At 43.5% G+C, this 19,854-nt stretch overlaps 1 protein-coding gene across 4 annotated transcripts in view; it reads left to right on the plus strand.

Annotated features, from left to right (window-relative positions):
- GTPBP8 (GTP binding protein 8) overlaps positions 1-19,854 on the plus strand; it is a 95,098-nt gene that overhangs the window by 73,913 nt on the left and 1,331 nt on the right. For all 4 annotated transcript variants that reach the window (XM_085621180.1, XM_085621181.1, XM_085621182.1 and 1 more), the window contains exons 3-6: positions 4,788-4,886; positions 8,380-8,510; positions 14,634-14,733; positions 17,332-17,450. In XM_085621180.1, coding sequence (XP_085477306.1) covers positions 4,788-4,886; positions 8,380-8,510; positions 14,634-14,733; positions 17,332-17,450 — 449 coding nt within the window. The remainder of the gene's footprint in view (positions 1-4,787; positions 4,887-8,379; positions 8,511-14,633; positions 14,734-17,331; positions 17,451-19,854) is intronic.

Below are 19,854 nucleotides of genomic sequence, written 5' to 3' on the forward strand. Positions count from 1 at the left end.
TGGGGCTGAAAGTAATGGTAAGCAACAGTTCCAGGGTTGGAATGCCCTTCTGAGTCTTTGCAAACCTTTAACTTGCATGTTTTAAGGGTTTTCGCCAACTAATCTTTTCACATACTGAGAAAGGTTGGAAATGTATTCCTGACAAAGACCAAGTGGTTGGAGGGAAAGTGAACTTGCAAACACTCAGATTTTCGCATGAGCAAATCTACACCTGGATATTTGCTCATGCTGAAATGCAGTTCACAAATATTTTCTAGGAGTACTATTTCTTGGCCCACTTGTGTAAAGTCTTGTGAATTCACAAAATTAGTATATCTGCTCTTAATGCAAGGACATGGGTGCACTTTTGAGACTTTATTTAATAACTGGGCCCCTAATTAGGTCTGGGCGTTGATCATGGCCTTATGTGTTTATTACAATTCTGTCTCTCCTGTGTCTGTCTCGCTCCCTCTCTCTCTCACTCGCGCCGTCTTTTGGCTAGCTTCACTATGAGTGACACATTCTATTCTTTCACAAGGAGCAAATCGACAGTTGTTTTGTTCAGTGCCAGGAACTACTGTGTCAATGTGTTTTTTTTTTTAGACAAAAACTATTTTTGCTTTTGACAATGTTTGTTAAAATGGTGAGGGCTCGGCAGCTCCCATACCAATAAGGTTTTACAAAAACCATGCCAAAACAAGTCACACACTGACCAAACCAAAAGACTGACCAACAATTTCAAACCTACTGGATTTACCAAAGCTTGTTTATTTTTATGCGTCCCATAATCTTATTAAAACTGGTTACACTGAATTTCCGTTATAAATATTTTTGAGAAATTCTAGCATACATCAACACATTTTACTAAATGATGTTGCTAACATTTTTACAGTAGTTTAGCTAAATTAAAAAAAAAATTGTGAACATTTTATTTTGAAAGCAAAGAATCATCAAAATATTTGCATCTAATCAGAAAGCATTCTGGGAAAAGGAAACATCGCTTCATATCGCTAAACATTGAAAACATGTGTACACGTTTTTATACTGGAATCACTGTTAATGCAGTTTGAGCTTACAACATTTACTTGGAGCGCTCACCCTAATAATTTAGGCTTTGCATTAATGAACCATAAATACAAGTTTGAACAGGATTAACACATGGGCACAAATATTACCTTAACTACAGACAATGCCTTTCCCTGATCTATAATGTGGTACTGTAAACTGGCAGCCAAAGGGTTTTTGCTGCACGGGGTTGGGCCTACTTGTCCCAAGGACAAAATACACATGAAAACTAGTTGCCCTTGACCCCAAACAATATGTCCCGGGCGTCGTGCTATAGGAATTCCACATCCCTGGACATGCTGACTCGGCGGTTCAACATCTCATGTCTGAGTTTCCATGAGTTCCATGGTTTCTAGTCCTTGTTGTGGACATTGGCTTTTAGTTGCAGTATTGTCACCTCTTTTTTTTGGTGTTCCGTCTCTGGGTTCAAGAGGTTATTGCCCAGACGGAGTGTGCCGCTTTTTTGCCGTCTTTGTCCTTCTTTTGCTACAGCTGGCCAGCTGTTTCTGCATTTTTTTGAGTACTCTGCCTACAAGCTCATCTCAAGAGGTGTCCCTTGCTTTATAGGGATGGACATACCCTATGTGGGGTACTCGTTGGCTATTGTATAGCTGCTCTTCCGTGCATGGGAAGTTTAAAAGGCTCTAGGGGAGCCTTCTTCTGAATATTTATTTTCTGTCTATACTGCGGGTCTCCTGATTCGTCCTGCTCTTCCTACTGTGGTAGGATGTCCCCTCTGGTCAGACCCATGGGTTTGGTGTGGCTCTCTCCTGGGGCTTCTGGGTTGTCATCTACGGTTGATCTGCAGTTCTCTCCTGCCTCTGTGGAGGCACACTTCCGCGAAGTGTTGTTTGGTTTTCTGCCACGCCTGGCTCACCACGGCATGTTCTTTTAGCTTCGCTGTGCTCTTTCTACCTGTCTGCACGCGTCTCATGGGGGCATTTTGTTCTGTTCCGTTCTTGAACAGTTTCTTCTGTGTGGATTCGACACGTGTATACAAACAGGATATGTTCACTGTCACAGGGTGCCGGTGGTGTTCCTTGCGCCCCTGTCTTTGCTGCGTTCTATTCTGGTCCATTCCTGGTGTGACGAAGTGCTTACATCTTCTCTCATGGCTCAGGTCCTGTGGGATTTTTGCCTATAGGCTATCAAGTGTCCACCAGCTACGTCACTGCTGTGCGTTGCCTTGTTTTCTATTTCCATCTGACTGCCCTAGCAGGGGCTCCGGTCCCTTTGCGAATTGCTGCGCAGAGGTTTAGGTGCTTCTGCTCCTGGTCTCTGCTGCTGTTTTCTGACCCGCTGTGGCCTAGTGGTTGAGGTCTCTTTCTTGGCACACTGTTCCGCACTCTCACAGTTTTAAAGAGTGGCTCTGCATTGTGGCGCAGAAACTTTTCACAGTAGAAAACTGACATCAGCGTGCCGGGAGGGACTTGTATGGCTCCATTGACGTCATATCCGTGGATGACGTCAGAACGGAGCCGTGTGGCACCGTCTCCCGGCGCGCAGAGGTTCTCCTGAAGATTTTTTCCGGATCCAGTCTGACGCCTGGGCATATTCTCAGTTAAGGAATCTACGGTTTGACTGTCTCTACCAGACACATCGTTACCAAAGGTAAGTAACACGTTCATCAAGGTACTCCTCAAATTGGAACGGTGGAAGGCTGAAACAGACCGCCATTGGTGCTTTTATCAGCCACTATGTGGTAAGGGGCTTCCTGTGGATTGAACCCAAATAAAGAGCTAAGAACCTCTCGCAGTCCCCAGTAACTAGGGCTACAATGTATCTGGGACACTATAAGCGAAACAAAGGCCTGACTCAATTTAATTTACCTTACACACCCATATTTGAGAATCCAGATTACAACCTGAGCGCTAATATGGAAGCATTATGCAGTTGAAAATAGCCAGATGTATTAAAATTGGAAATCTCTTCGGGATGGACCAGATAAAATCATTTGGGCAAATGAAAATATATTTTCGCCTTGGAGAATCAGAAAGATCAGGAAACACTTAAATTAAGCACTGGGTCATGCAAAAGGATATAAAGTAAGAATCAACATGCTCCCTAACATAGTACAAAAGGTTTTAACAAGACTATCCGAAGATCTAGTATCTAAGATATACAGATTAATAAGTGAAGGAGGGCCGGCATCTAAAGCCACCAACCAGCAAAGCTGGGAGAGGGAATTGGTGATAAACCTACCCAGGAACTGTGCTATTACATGCATTGCAACACATACAAAGGTAACACACACTTACACATATAAGGTCTTTAAAAACTCTAATCCAGAGATTACCTAGCGCAGCGTGGGCATTTGGGAACACTATCCCACATTTATGGCATTGCCCCATCTAGAAACATTCAGAAGAGAGGTCCTGAAAGCTGCCGAGAACATTACAGAAGTATGAATCGCCCATCATACAGTTAGCATAATACTGAGTTGGATGCCGCAGAATAAAAGGGAGGTTGAAAAGTACTGATGCCTTTTATAATAGTTATTGATACCTGCTCAAATTATATCAACACGTGAAGGTGCTGGGACCAGTGCCTAGGGGGTTTGGGAGGTAATCTCAAATGGAGTATATCCTCCCTAAGTAGTATACTAATCACAAAAAATACTCCAATTGACCATCTAGTGGTCAGGGGTGCTAGTGAACTAGCTATACCCGAGGTAGGGGACAAAAGAAGGAGGGGGTGGGGGGAAGAAAACTCTCTAGTGAAAGGTTGTACCTAACCCAACCATGAATGTGGGGGAAAAACTTACTTGAGGTATTTTATTTCTTAAACCCCCTGGTCTTTTGTCTATCTAAAGAGCTCCCAACACTGTGGTTGAGCCCACCCCGACTTCTAGGGGTCGGGGTGACCCGATGATGAAGCATTACAGCACTAGGTTGTGTGAGAGTAATTAAAACAAAAAAAGTTTTTTCCCCACATTCATGGTTGGGTTAGGTACAACCTTAAACTAGTTTTCTTCCCCCCCCCCTCCTTCTTTTGTCCCCTACCTCGGGCATAGCTAGTTCACTAGCACCACTGACCACTAGATGGTCAATTGGAGTAGTTTTTTGTGATTAGTTTTGATACCTACTCAACAAATAATACTATCTAAATGGGGCAATCTGTCACCACCAGCCTTTTGTAACTTGTTTGTAAAATTATGGTTCATCCTTGCGAGAGAAAGGATTACTACACCCTGCCAGAAGAAGAGTATCTGGAAACCCATTCTAGACTATTTGGCTGAGGACTACAGGGATCTAACTTTCCCAGGATAATTAAAAACTATAAATAGTTCCACTTTACCGGCTAACAATCCCCGACCGTGACTGCCTAAAAAATGAAAGGTGCCCCATGAGGCAAGAAACGACTTATGATGGCACTATATGGGGGTGAGAAAGGGAAAAGAGGGGAGGCTTTCTGTTAAATTTTACAAAACCAAAAACATGTATTGGAGCGTAAAATGAGAAAGGGATCTCTCTCACTGTAAAAGGATGCTAAGAGGGCTTCATGGACGAGTGTCAAAGTCTGACAGTCCGGTTACTCATGCCATGAAGTCTCCGGTAGTTTGTGGCCAGGCCACTGGCCAGTGTTAAAGGGATGCAAGTTACTATTCGAGCTTGTCTCAGGAATCCATGTGTTAAAGAGGGAATTGCCTGTAATTTACTCGTTTATAAATAATTACATTGAATTTGTAATGTTTGAGACACTTTGCTTCTTGTCTTTAACTTGTAGCTCTCTTTCGCATCCAGGTGTGCTTTATTGGCAGAAGCAATGTTGGAAAGTCTTCTCTGATCAAAGCCTTATTTGCACTCTGCCCCCCAGATCTGGTGAGAGTGTCAAAGAATCCAGTAAGTTCTCTATATTTCTTGTTTACGCAGATTATGTACTTGGCTGCCTTGGAAAATAGGTTGATGGTAGTTGTTGTGTTAGAAAGCTTTCAGATTTTATTTAAAGCGTGAAATCGCGTTTGTTACATTTGTTTACTGTATTTATAAGTGTTGAAAACAGAAGACGAAAAAGGATGCGAAGACATATAATGGGTTGAATTCATTTAAAACAACTAGATTATCTGCCGGCCAATCCATGTCCAACCTACACCCCTCTTTTACATTTTCTACACACTAGCCTTGCTTCACACTCTTGCCTTCTTGATTCTTCACTCTGCCAGACCTCTCACAGAGAATGAATCAGACTTCCCTTTCCTCCTCTAGATCCCCAGTCCTGTGGGACTCCGTGTTCGGAGCCACAGGGCTACAGGATCCCATTAGACCAAACTTGACTTGCTTGATGCGGACACCGTACTACAGTCCGGTGTCCTGCCTGCTCCTTGGGCTCTCTGACCAGAGAGGACCTTTCAAAATCTGAATTTGTCCACATTCAAGGATCTCCTAAACCAGCATTCCTGCACTGACCCTAGGTTGGCCCCATTGCCACTGCCTTCTCTGATCTACTGTCTCCATTGGCATTGCCACAAGGGCGGATCCCCTCTCTGTGGCTATTAATCAGCTGGTTCCGCCACACAGACCATAATAGTTCAAGGCCAGTCAAGTTGAGGAAACACCTCTAAGGCAGAGTGAGGCAATTTGAAGTGTTCCCTCGAGTGTGCACTTCCTCATTATGTAGGATTTCTTTTATTTATTGTGCTGGCACGATATTTCCACATGCAGTCAGCATGAGAACGAAGTGTAATTTAAAGGTAACCCTGCATCTTTATAGGTATCTTTTTATATATTTTCATTACATATCCCCTTTTAGAAGACTTTCTTATTTTTTTAATGGTCCGGCATCACCAGGGAGTGTAATTTAATTAAATTGAGTATTATCTGATAAAAGCACATTTTCAGACGCAAACACCAGTAATAGTTTTGATATATTGTTCAGCTAGTTTATCATAACAAAAACTACCTCATGTTAGTGCTTACATTGTATTTCTTAATCTGGAATTCTAGCCAAAATAGGAATATTTGTTGGATGGAATTAATCTACTACTGAACCTCCACCTGATCATGAGTCTCCATAGAAAAAAGATTGCATACAAGAAGGAATACCGCCATGTTTGTCACGACAGACGCCTGATTACAAGTTAGGCGGTTATTCCCCTGTTTACGCACAGGATGGAATTATGAGTTTGGTTTTAATGCATCTGATAATTATCAGATGCATTAAATAACCCTGCTTTCGTTATATTTCTGGAGGTCAAACCTGCTGAAATTTAGCAGGGGAAAACAGACAGTATTTACCATATCATGGGGATTTTGTTGCCTTAAACACCAAAATCTACATTTTATTCACCATAATAGGTGTTATGTATCTCACCCGATAAATAATGTAACCCTTGGTATCATTATTTATCAGGGGCGATATGCAACTCCTCAGCTTATAATCAGGCCTGTTGTCTTTTAATCAGGGCTCAAGTGACAATTAAAGTACATTTGGCCAACATTCCCCCCCCATCCCCTGCTTTTGTTGACCCTTCTTCTCCCACTATTCAAAACCGTCTTACTTCCATCCCTCCCCTCACTGAAGAGGTATTCCTGGAGATACTTCCCAAAGTAAAATCAGGCTCTCCGGCTGACATCTGTCCGGCGCGAGTCCTCCAACAAATCTATTCCTCTTGTCCTGAACCTCCCATCACCTTCCTTAACAGCTCCCTAGCGCAGGGAGTAGTGACCCCTACGCTCAAATCAGCCACCATAGTGCCCACTCTAAAGAAGCCTGGCGCTGACCCATCCATCTCAGCAAATTACCGCCCCATTTCCCTGCTGCCCTACCTGGGCAAGGTGCTGGAGCGCTATGTCACCGCGGTATTCAGCACCCACGTAGAGGCCAATGGGGGACTGGCTTCCCGCCAGGCTGGCTTTCGACCTAGGCACTCGACTGAATCAGTCGTGGTATCAGTCCTAGACAACCTCAGGAAGGGTATGGATAACAACAAACACCAGGTGCTGGTACTCCTCGATCTCTCCGCCGCATTTGACACGGTAGACCATACCATCTTATTGTCCCGTGTCAAGGCGGCTGGAATTGAGGGATCAGCCCTGGTGTGGCTTTCCTCCTTCCTGAGGGACCGCACCCAGGCGGTCCGACTAGGAGACTTCACAACCACCCCACTCCCCGTCACGTGTGGTGTCCCCCAGGGTTCTTCCTTGTCTCCCCTACTATTTAATCTTTATATCTTCCCCCTCATCTTTGCTCTTCAGCAGCTGGAGGTCACCGTGTATAATTACGCGGATGACCTCCAGCTCATCTTTGACCTATCTTCTTCTCCCCTCTCTGTCTCCAGCTTCCAGCACACTATGACATTCATCAGGGACTGGATGAACCATAACCATCTCCAGTTGAACCCGGATAAAACCGAGTTGGTTCTTACCGGAGGCTCTTCCAGTCCCTGGAACTCTCTCTTCTGGCCCTCAACCCTTGGTCCCGCCCCCACCCCTTCTACCACGGTCAAAACACTGGGGGTCAAAATGAATAATCAGCTCACCCTTCACTCTCAAATTAGTTCTGTAGTTTCTTCCTGCTTCCTCACCCTCCGTACTATTCGCACTGTCGCCCGTTTCTTTTCCCCTCAGGCACTCAAAATGATCATGGCCGCTTTAGTGATATCACGGCTGGATTATGCCAACGCTCTTTACAATGGCATACCAGCATACAGTCTTAGGAGGCTACAGTTGGTTCAAAACCAAGCCGCCCGGCTGGTCTTTGGTCTCCCTCGCCATCATCACTCCACACCCCTCCTCAGGGAGCTCCACTGGCTCCCTGTTAAGGAACGTTCTCTGTTTAAAACCGCCTGCATGGTATTCCAGGCCCGTCAAGGCACCGCCCCCGCCTTCATTTCCTCATTATTAAAAGAATATGTTCCCCTCAGAGAACTTCGTTCCTCCACCAAGTCCCTCCTTCAAATCCCACGCTTCAGATGCAAAAAGTGGGGTGGGTCCAACTTTTCCACCTTGGCCCCCACTTTTTGGAACTCCCTCCCAGACCACCTCCGTGCGGCTACCCATTATGTATCCTTCCGTAAGGATCTAAAAACGTTCCTTTTTAAACAGGCTTTCCATGCGTAATCTTCCCTTCCCGGCTCTACCACCGGTTCTCGCTTTTGTCTCTGTAGCCATTACCCTCTATTAGCGCCAAGAAACCGTTCGGTGCACGCTGCGCTTTATAAATGTTTTTTAAATTAAATTAAATTAAATTTGTGGTTGCAATGTGAGGGCTCAGCCAAGAGTCTATCCTTCCATGAAGTTGCGCTGTCCCAAATGTTCTCCTGAGATATTTTTAAGATGCATATTTTTCCTCTGATTATTCATGATGGTATCAAACTTTTTCTTCTTTTAATTGTAGGGCCACACAAAGAAACTGAACTTTTTCAAAGTAGGAAAAGCGTTTACGGTGGTTGATATGCCTGGGTATGGTTACAGAGCTCCCAAAGATTTTGTAGAGATGGTGGAGGCTTATCTGGAAGGAAGACAGAAGTGAGTAGCAAATAATGTTTGATGCATTTCTTGCCTTAGTTGTTTCTATAGATGTAAGGAGCAGCTTGCCACAAGTCTGGGTATAGAAACAGCTACTGGCACTTCAAGGTGATGTTGCACTGCAAGAACTACTATATTAGGCAATTTTAATAGGTCATTCATATAATAATGTACAAAATATAGTGCTAAATAGATAAAGTAGAAGCAGAGTTTACAATTCCTAAAATAATTAGCTATTCCCTATAACTGGTGAAGGTGTAAGTAACCTTTGTCTTCAATTAACATATATATTTTAGGGTGTTTTTAAGCATAGGAGAATCATAACCGACATTTGGCCTTCAAACTGGTTTTAGAGGACGTGTTATTAATTCAAATGGTATCAAGAAGAAAACATAATCAAAGGGAAAATCATAAAACTAATGTTATAAAAAGAAAGTTGCTGTAGAGAGCCCAGTTGTCCACAGTCTTTGTAAGCTAACCAGTCAGGCCTTAAGTCATGAGGGGAATGGGAAGTTATAGCAAAATGTAGTACAATGAATGGTCTCTGCATTTATGTGTTCTCAGGGAGTAACTAAAGACCTTTCGGTGTTGGACTGAATTGGAGATATAATGCCAGCTGATGCATACATCTTCTGCAAATTCCTTATGAATATCCTTCCTGGCACCAGATTGGGCTGAAAACCTTTTCCCTGCAATAGCTAGCTAGCCCCTCCTGACGGTGCTATTCAGCTTCATCTGTGACCCCATCTACAGGGTGAGGACATCAGCATATATTGGGTGCCAACTGCTACTCTGGCTTCCATTCTTGTTCTTAAGAGGCTCATTGACATAATTGAAGCTTTTAGTGCTTTACTGATGACATTTCTCAGTATTTTTGTAGGAATGGCTGGGCCAGAAGTCTCCTTCAAAAATGTCATAGTTTAAACCCTGTCTGCAGGGCCGTTTCTAGGTGTTTTGACGCCCCAGGCGAGAATTGAAAAATGCCGCCCCCTCCCTTTTACTTCCTCTGTTTAATTTTTTTCTCCGCCTAGTCTTGCCTAATGGTAGAAACGGTCCTGCCTGTCTGAGGTTCTGCCCAAAAACATCAGGCCCACTGACCTATCTACATGTGGTGTTTGAGCTCAGAAAACAACGCATGACCAGCGACTCTTGTCCTTCGATGTGCCCAAAGGCCATCCTTGAGCGGAAAGCCAAGCTATTTTTGGCCAAGGAACACAGGAATAAATTGAAGCATTCCTTTTCACCTCCAGGTATGTTGCCTGACCTGATATCGTCTCACAAAACTCCGTGTCATATAAAGGTTATTTCTCTTCTTCCTCAAGTAAATGGTCCTGGAAACGTTCAGAGTTTCAATGCTCTTTCCTGACACTAGGCAGTCCTAGTGATCAGAAGAAGTTCCGAAGTTAAAAACAGATGTAGCTGGAGTTCCTGGTACAGTCGGGCGGCTCTCTGCCAGTTGAGACCTTTAAGCTGTCAATGCCTGACTTGTTAAGGACAACCCCAGTACCCTTTGGGTCACTCTTCAAGGGTGAGTCCAGTCTAGAGAGCTTGGTGATGGTCAGCTCTGACTCATATGCCTCCCAACTCTGTGTTTTCACAGCTCCAACACCTAAGAAGTTGACGCCTGCTAAGCCTCCATCACCCACCTGGTCATCCCTTTCTTCAATGCTGACTTAATGCTACCTTCAAAGTCAGCTGAGATTATTCAAGTGGCAAAAGGATAAGTAAAGGCATGTTTCGATGATGAGCTCATGGTGGAACTCCTTCCTAAGGCTTCGAGATTGGCATGGATGGCAGACTTGTTTGGCTCTGACTTTGATGCACTTACAATACCAGATAAGAATTACTCCTGCACAGTATATGATAACCTCCTTCTCTCCTATAATACTGATGCCGGCATATATCTTGCTTTGCAAAATGCAAGTGGTCTGGATACTTCCTCCCACATCACCTTCGGAACAAGTCGCCATTGAATTATGAATAGCAGCAGAAGCTTCAGATTTGACTGTGGATGGAAAGTCTAACATTTCTATTGAAATAGTGCAGTTGTCTTCAGTTTTGGAGCTTCAGCTGCCATTTAATGAGGCTCTCCAGGTACTTGCCCTTAATGCAAGGGAGAAAAAAGGAGGACTCCTTGTGACCAGCAGTCCACAGAAAAATTGTCAAATGAGTTCTCGTGTGGCCCACAAATTGTCATCTCAACTTTCGCCTAGAAAGTCTCGTGGTCCAAGATTTCTCGTCAGTGCCTTTCCCTTGGCTTATCCAGACTAAGGTATAAAAAAGAAACTTTCATCTATGGGCTGCAAAGTCTTCGCCTCTGGCAGTCTGGCCTTTCAAATGGCGAACAGCACCATGTTTCTTGGGCCGTTTAGTTCAAGTCCTGTCAGAACAGGCAAAGCCTACTGTCAGCATACTGGACCATTTGGGGAAAAAAAAATTCTGATCTGGTTACCATTGGTTTGGATGCCCCCAAACAAATCTTGAAGTGCAATCTGGACTCTTTTGACACTGTGGCTTGATCCAGGGGCGGAGCCATCACGCTGAACTCCCATGCTTGAATGCGTATCATTGGCTTTTTGAAACATGCTATTTCATGGCAAGAGGTCTGTTTAGAGATGAAGCTAACTGTTCCATGGAACCCTTCAAGAACAGCAAAGCTACCGCTTTCTTACAGGGCCTAGATTCCCAAGTGAAGCAGTTCAGCAAGCACTTTAAGAACTTTCATGGCTATTCCAGGGTACAACTATCCCAGCAGAGACAATCTTGCCAACCAATCCAGATGCCCCATTAAATGTGGCATCTTTTTGTGACTGATGGATCTAGCATATCCCTTCATAAGCAAAGGCAGCAGAACCATTTCCTGCCAATCTCTGCCGACTCAAAACCTCTGGCTCTCTTACGCTTCTGCCGAATCTTCTCGTGGAAGAGCGGGCTCTCCCACAATTCCAACCAACTGTGAGCGGGGGTGGGGGACACTACAGAGTACTGCATCATCCAGTTATTCCACAAGAACTGTACTCTACACGGCCCTCATCCCCCAGACCAGCCCACTGTACACCAGGATGTTCTGCTCAACACACTTACCGATTGTGGAGGCAGATGTGCTCGCCTTACTGGATACAGAGGATATAGAGGTGGTTATTCTCGAAGAAAGAGGCACAAGATTTTATTCCATTTTTGTAATCCTCAAGAAGTCTACTACCCATTGGCTGCCTGCGCCTTTTAAACCTGTTCATAAGACAGGACAGTTCAAGATGCTGTCTCTGAACCACGTTCTGCTGGCACGCAATGTGGGGAATTGATTGATGTCCCTGGACTACTTAGATGCCTGCTTCCTTCTGCCAGCCCTCCTTGCTCACAGGCAAGATTTGCTGTGGGGTTTCAGCAATAACAGTTCACAGTCCTTAGTTTCAGACCACCAACCACAGCACTCATCGTCACACAAATGCTGACAGTTGTGGTGGATTCCCAGCACCTTTGCAGTGTATATTTCCATAGCTGGTTGACTGGCTGGTGAAAACTGAGCCCCTGGCGCTGCTCAAAGAACATCCTCAGTGCATGACCATAAACTCCATGACTTGGGCATTCTGCCAGTTCCAGAAGTCTCCTCACAGATGCGGAGGCTAACCTTCATAGAAGTGGTGATGAAAGAAACTTCATGAAAGCTTTTCCTCCTTATCAGAGAATTGGGGTCATTTAGGAGATGATTCCAGTGTTTGACTCAGACAGATGCCGGCCTGCGCGTCTTACATCTGCTGAACCTCATGCAGCCTGTTGATGCCACATTCAGCGGTGCCCGAGAGAACCAAATGTTTCTCCAGCCAGTTGGTGTGTTGAATGAAGCACCATTCACGTTCTTTCAGACAAACTTGCACCGTCCAGTATATCAGCCAGCAGGGTGGTGTGAGGCTGAGGGCCCTCATGTTGGGAAGCGATTTGCCTGTGGCAGTAGCGGCTCACATTGCAGGTTCCCTCAACCTGTGACAGGATGCTCTGCCGCCTCTCTCTGAAGACCCATGAGAGGGAACTAACTGCTACCGTAGCGGAGGTGATCTCCAGGTTGGGATGTCCCTTTGGGGTATCTCTTCACCACAGAACAGAAAATGTCCTCAGGTTTGTGTCATACTTCCCTCTGAATGCCTACCTTGGTGATACCTTTAGATTTATCTGGCCTCCGGTCTTGCAGTACACACTTCTACCACTTCTGCTTCTGTCAAAGGTCCCACAGGTGGTGTGGATCGATGCACATCTGATCCCGATCGCCCCAGATTGGTTGAGGAGGAGGGTATGCTGATTATTTGGCCATCTCTTTTTCTCTAGCCACTGTGTGTAGACCTGCTCTCACAGGAGTATAGCAAGGTCCCCCACTGCAGTCCCCAAACGCTGCAGCATCATGAGTGGAGACTGAGCTGTGCCACATAAAGTCTTGATGCTAGAGCCCCTTTGTCTTCCTGCGGATGTTGTGCAGATCATTTTGGTTGCTAGGAAACCAACTATGAAATTAATTTATGCAGGTCGCTGGAACAAATTTGGCCAGTAGCGGGAGTCGGAGGCCTGACTTCTCAGTCCTGCCTGTCTGATGTCCTGCACCTTTCTCTATCTCCTGCCCATCAGAACCCATAGTTAAAGGTTATTTGGTGGCACTGCCCACCTTTCTGTCCTCCTAACCAGCCATCCTTGTTTGGATTGCCACTAGTGTCACTTTTTTTTCTAAAAGTTTTGCTTTGTTTCATCCCACTGCATTCATTGTTCCTCATTAGGCTTCAGATCTTGTGATGACTTAATTGCGCTCCATCCCATCCTCCTGTGGAAATTCTTACTCTGAAGTTTGTGCTGTTCATGGCTATAAGGTTAGTCTCTAGGGTCGAAGAACTTCAGGCCTTTTATGGTTTTCTAACCACATTAGTTGGCTCTTTGTACCCACCTGTCCTTCCTACCAAAGGGATTGTCTGCCTTTCACAGTGGGCAATCATTACCATTTCTTCCCTCCCCCCCCCCCCCCCCCCTCCCCTCTGCATCCCACCAAGAGAAGGAGTGGCTGCTTAGACTAGATCACCGGATGTGGTGTGTCCTATTACATCGAAAACACTTGGCAGGACTGAATATCTGATCAGCTCTTTGTGAGCTTTGCAAGAACCAAACAAAAAGGCATGGCGAGGATTAAACACACCATTTCTCATTGTTTCATCTTTGGTATTAATATATGCTACACCGTCGAACAGAAAGAGACTTTCAGGAGGGCATTCATGCCCTGTCCACTAGGACCACGGCTGCTTCCACAACTCTTACTACATGCCGTGCGGTAGCACATTTCTGCAGTTGGCCACGTGGTCTTCCATGCCAAACATTACTTCCTGCCAGCCCAAGCATGCAGTGGCAGGTACTTTGCCTTATCTGTTTTACTACTTCCACAATTGTTCGGATTTACTCACTTCCCCCTCCCAGGCAGGTATTGCTTTGAGATTCATTCATAAGCTGAGGCCAATACACACACTTGTGATGCAGCCTTTTGCAACAAATGGGGTGCAACTGTACAAAACTAGGTGTGCTTGCGCAATAGCCTCCTAAATGCACATTGCCAAGTGTTCACACATTATTGAGTGGTCAGTAAAGGCACTTACAGCCTTACGCTACTCCGTCAGGTTTGCTCCTCGCTATGGGACTTTGCACCCATCCATAGGGTGCACATGCAGATTGTAGAGGATCGTGTGGAATGTTTAGTCGAAGGCTCTGGTTGGGAGGCAGTGTGTTTTCCTCTAAGTATGTCCCTGAAAGCTACAGCTGCTCCTAATCCTAAAGCAACATCATTACTTAGCAGTTAGAAGTAGATCCAAAGGAAATGACAGGCTTGTTCGAGCGATCTGTTTTCATAGCACTGTTCACTTCGCTGTCTGCATGAAGGTAGAGCGTAGAGAAGATTCTTCATTCCATGAAGACTTTAGTTGAAAGTAAGATAATGGAAACCCCCTTGAATTTAATGTTGGCTTGAACTGCATGCATGGATCTCAAAATCTATTTGCTAGAGTATACATATATGTATGGTGTATGTATGAAACATTTGCACGACCAAAAGGATTTATCATGGTGTGAACTAATAATGCGAAACCCTTTGTGTTCTTCCAGTCTAAAACGGACATTCCTGCTGGTGGACGGCTCTGTGGGAGTACAGGAAGCAGATTTAATTGCATTGGACATGCTTGAGGAATTTGGAATCCCTTATGTTGTACGTATCATAGAAGTGATTTTCCTTTGAGCCTCTTTAACAATTTTACTTATGAATGGAAAAGAACTTGACATAAAATTTGACCGCTTCTAAAGATGGGGTTCCCGTTCAGCGAAAAATATTTGCAATCACCCAGTTGAACCAGACTGTAAAGAGGGGAAAATTGCTGAATGCACTTGTTGAAACTTTGCTGCACTACTGGATACAAAAATAAAAATTGTGCTTTCTTTACAGACACCTTTGCCACCATTTTGGACCAGTATTGCTGGCTGATGGGGAAAGCCTCAAAAGCACAGCATGCTGACATTGAGTCAGTAACCCTGACTTTGGACTGAACAACCTGCATTTCCTTGGCCTTACATTGAATAAAACCAGTTGGCTCCCCACTCTTTTTGCCTGGGGCAGAGTTTGGTCCACCTGATGTCAACTGAGATGTGAACCTGTCCGGCTCAGTTGATATTTTGTGATATGGGGCAGGAGTGTATCGAGTATCCATGTTCACTTTTGTGCTGTCCTGGACTTTTCTTTTGTCTTGTGAGAAGAGTTGGAACCTTTCTAGCTTGAGTGAAGTGACTGGATATGAGGCCCCGCTTGATCACCCTGTCCCTCTGCGTGGTGCTTTGAATTCAACTGGGAGTATTTCTTATCTAGGAGGCCACTCATACATGAATGTCGGCATTATGAGTATTCTGGAAATCAATACTATTCCACGAGTTCAGTTTTCTTTTTTTGTGCCGTGATCAATTCTCTCCTGGATGGAGAATGTGAATTGCTTCATAGTGCCCTGTTGGACCATTCCTTCGTCCTGTCTTACCGCCACTAACTCAAAAGTTGGGGTAGGGTATTGGGCATCCTTGCAGCAAAAAAAATCTTCTATCCTTGAAAGAAAGGCCTCAGTCCCACACAGATCTTTCATCTGGAGAATATTTAGGGTGCATGAAGCTGTCATTCTGCAACTGCTTAGTTCATACCCTGATAAAATTTAATGTAAGTTAGGGGCTTGAGGCTGAAATCTAGTTCAGGGATGAGAAATTATTATGAGAGATGGGTTGGTTGAGTTTTGGGATGCACTGGGAAGGGAAGTAAAATCCACTGGCCAAAGGGTTGCTGCAAGAGGGTAAGGAGAAAAAGTTTGTCAGTGTTGGTTGGTGAAAGGTGACCAGAAATTGACAAATATTCAGCGTGTTCCGATTTACATAGCTCCCTTCCTCCTAAAGATCACACAATCAAAACTATATTCCCTACAAGATCAGTTTTCTTTCCCCAGTTTGTTTTTGAGCATGCCCACTGATCTTTTCCACCTAGACCTGGGCCATCACTGACATCAAAAATCATACCCACAATGCTCCATTACATAGACTACAACACTGCCATAAGGATGTCAAAAGAGAGAAGAGTTGGTGTTCCAAGGATTTTGGGCGGTCACTTGTCAGATTCTGCAGTCACTGTTTAAGCCCTCAAAGCAAATCCTGTATCAAAGTTAAAGAATCCTTTTTGCGCCGCGGTGTACTCGATCTTGCCAAGTTATAAACTGTATACGATGAAAGAACATAAATATGGGAGCTCAGATACCAATACCAGCTGACTGAAGCCAAGTACCTCCTATTTGAAGGTAGCCTTTCGGGTTTTGTGCAGTCGAATGGTCAAGCCTCACTTTTGGGTGTGGATTGGGGTGGTGGATTGAACTTGGACAATCCAGTAAGTGCTTGAACAACACCCATTCAATTAATTATACAGCCCTATCTGTGACTGTAGACACAGTTTATTATTTTTAAGTTTAGTAGCTTAGTAAATGCAGACTTTTACAGTTAAAACAATTGGTTGAATTGCACAGTCTTCTTCAAATAACAGAAGCTCATGTATGAAGTGCATATGTAAAGTGCAGCATAAGGGACACCTGCGTATCTATAAGTGAATCTGCTCACAGTTTTGTGTAAAATCGATTGTTTATTTTACAGCAAAAGCCATCTTAATTCAGAAGATTGCTGGGAAAACAGTTGCTAAATATTTACTGATATCGCTGAGGCATACCACAAACGAAAGAAAAGTGATCTAATGGTTACAATAAATAGATGGCAGTTAATAAGAAGCAATGCCTTAATGGCTCTATCATTGCAAATTCTGATCAAAAGAAATTACACAAAATGAGTCGTATAAATAAGGCATAACAAAACATATTAGATTAAAATAATTCTCAATATGCCATCAGATAACAATGACAAGGTTTTAGCGTGGAGAGCCTGTACACCTAACTATTATTTAGCAGTAGAATGGATAGTGAGTTTGAACATTTTTCTGTTTTATCAGCATCTGTAGGAATATTGTTTGGATCGCGAACATGTTGATTTGTATCGTGATCCAGTTGTACAGTGGTGTGCAATCAGAAATATTAGCTAGCAAGAAGATGGCATCTGACCCAGGCCCATCAATGTACTGTTAAAATTAATTATTACAGCATCACAAAATGATTTTAAATGTTGATTGTTCTACATGAAAAGTATACCTATGTCTTTGTTACCAGATTCTTCGCTTGAACACCCTATTTTGCTGGTATGCTTACGTGTTTTAATCCTCTTCTGTGTTTTTTTGGTTCCATAGCTTGTGATGACAAAAATTGACAAGTCTCTACGGGGTGAGTTGCTGAGGCAGTTTCTGCAGACGCAAGAAATTGTTGAGAAACAGACACAGGGATGCTTTCCCCAGATCTTTCTAGTGAGGTAATGTATGCCGTCATCTGTCCCTTTTAGTAAAGAGCTAGATACAAGTGTAATTCAGTGTATAGAAAGTCGTAAACCCAGTAGACATCTGTACAAAATTCACATAGAAGAAAGATTAGCATAAGCTATGGAGAGAATAATTTAAGTGCCAGTAGGGAGGAGGAACAGAATGTTGATGTGAGTCAAGGGGTTATGGAGTAATGTCATTGCCTAATGTACAAGAGGACACAACAGTACACCAATGAGTCATTCACCTTTCTTAACAAGCCTTCGGTTTGTACCACAGTGCTGTGAAGACCTTAGATTGTGTTGGAAACAAATTTTTCAGTTGATTTGCTTTTGGACATTGGGTTGATTTTGCATCTTTGCAAGTGCCCTGCTGAGTTGAAATAAAACTGAAACTTTTACATAAATAAGTCCCGTATGTGGGGCTGTTCTTTGAATCACTCATTGGCGAGTGAGAGGGCAGAGTAGACTTTCTACTAGAATGAAGCCCTAAAGTTTATTGCCACTTTCATATCTCTGAATGTTGAGATCATTGTATATCACAGCAAAGTATTTAAGATTATACACAATCTGCTAACATTTCCAGCCATTTTAAGGTACATATAGCTTAGCTTTGCAATCCTAGTAATAAAGAAGTTCAAGCCTACACTCAATAATTTGGGCTTTCATAATGACCTAACCGAACGGAGAGAGTTTGCCTTTCCGAAAAGCCTCAGAAGATAGTGTTAGTAACTGATGCAGCAGGTATTATCATGAGATAATTATCCGCTACCCACAAGTAGCCTAACGTAAAAGTGTAGTCCACTGACAGTCCAATGTGATCTTGACAAAAAGCATACTTGAGGAAACCTGTACGTATGACGTGTTTCCTCAAACTGTTATAAATGATTGACATTGACCAGGTTAAAGAATCTAACCTTGTAAATAACTTTAATGTTGAGAAATTTCCGCAAGTCGTCATTTCTGTGTGATTCTATAGATCCTCTGTTCCCTTGGTCCTTTTCCAGGGATAATCTCCTCCTAAGCAAGAGTGGAATGCAATAAATGGAAAATTATAAAAATGCTACCTAAGGTTTCCTCTGCCTCCACCCCCTCCTCACTGAGTTCTAGGGTTTTTATGAGTCTCCCCTAACGGTCAGATGTTTCAGTTCCTACCCTCTTTGTTTTGCTCTTTCTCTTTCATCCCTAGGGATACACCTCACACCACCCTCGACTTCTTTCCCACTTTCATGCTTTCTCCCTGGCTTTTTTTTCTCTATCAGAACAAGAGAGAAAGGAAAATAACTCACTACAATACATCTTAGACACCAACAAAACAATCTCCACAGAAGCTATTGTGGTGAACATGGACACTAGATCTCTACTACTAGATCTGCACGCAGTCCATGAAAGATGCAAATAGGTGACCAGAGGGACTACTACCTTTAAAATTGCGTGAATATAGGAGTGGCCTCCTTCTGGTGAGACCAACCAATAGAGCCATTGTTCCCTGACATTCAAGGCAGCTTTCTCACTTTGGAGCACGGTAAGACCTATCCTACCCTCACTACATACTGAGCCAGGACTTTTACATGATAGGGATGAAGCTCCAAACCCCTTTTTTGGACTTTTAAGAATGGCTGAAACATGTTGATTAAAAGGATGATGGAGATCTAATACCTCTTCTCATCCACCCAATGGTTTTAATCATGCCCCTTGTACCCTCTGATGAAGAGATATCTTTAGAGTTTACACAGAAGACCGTTTATTACTTAATCTGGATCTCCAATGATCCAGAACCAAATATTCTGTAAGATCTCCTTTCTTTGGAGGTTGAGACCACCTTGCTGATATGATCTGACCAAAGTGGGACAGAATGGCCACAAGTAAAGTTGGTGAGGCTTTTCCGTCCATAATCATTGTGATGCGCTCCCTAGTATACTTTTGGCTTACATTGAATTGATCTACTGCACATGTTCACCCCCATACTTTTTGTGGATATCTTTTCTACTTTTTACCATGGCCTTCATCTAGCGACCAATATTGTTCCATATTGGATGGTGGATATGGTTTTAAAAAATAGAAAAAACTACTGTGCATGTGTGAATGACAATTAGATGAAAATACATGGTGTACTGGTCATGTCATTAATGCTTTTTGCAACATGGCAGACTTGGTGAGCTTACTTACTTATGTTACAATACTATGAAAATATATTTATGCTTATGAAAGTACATTAAGCCCTTGCAAAACATTATTAAATTGTTGCTGACGTCATATGGTTGGTATAGGATCCACTAGATACCAACACAACAGTGATATGTGTACTTCTGTTTAAGTCCAAATATGTGAGAATGTCTATTGCCTGTGCGGGGTAAATTTGACCCTTCGCCTGATTTCAAGTGATCATTGCTATTAT

The sequence above is a fragment of the Triturus cristatus genome, chromosome 8 (assembly GCF_964204655.1).
Source record: "Triturus cristatus chromosome 8, aTriCri1.1, whole genome shotgun sequence".
Taxonomy (NCBI): domain Eukaryota; kingdom Metazoa; phylum Chordata; class Amphibia; order Caudata; family Salamandridae; genus Triturus; species Triturus cristatus.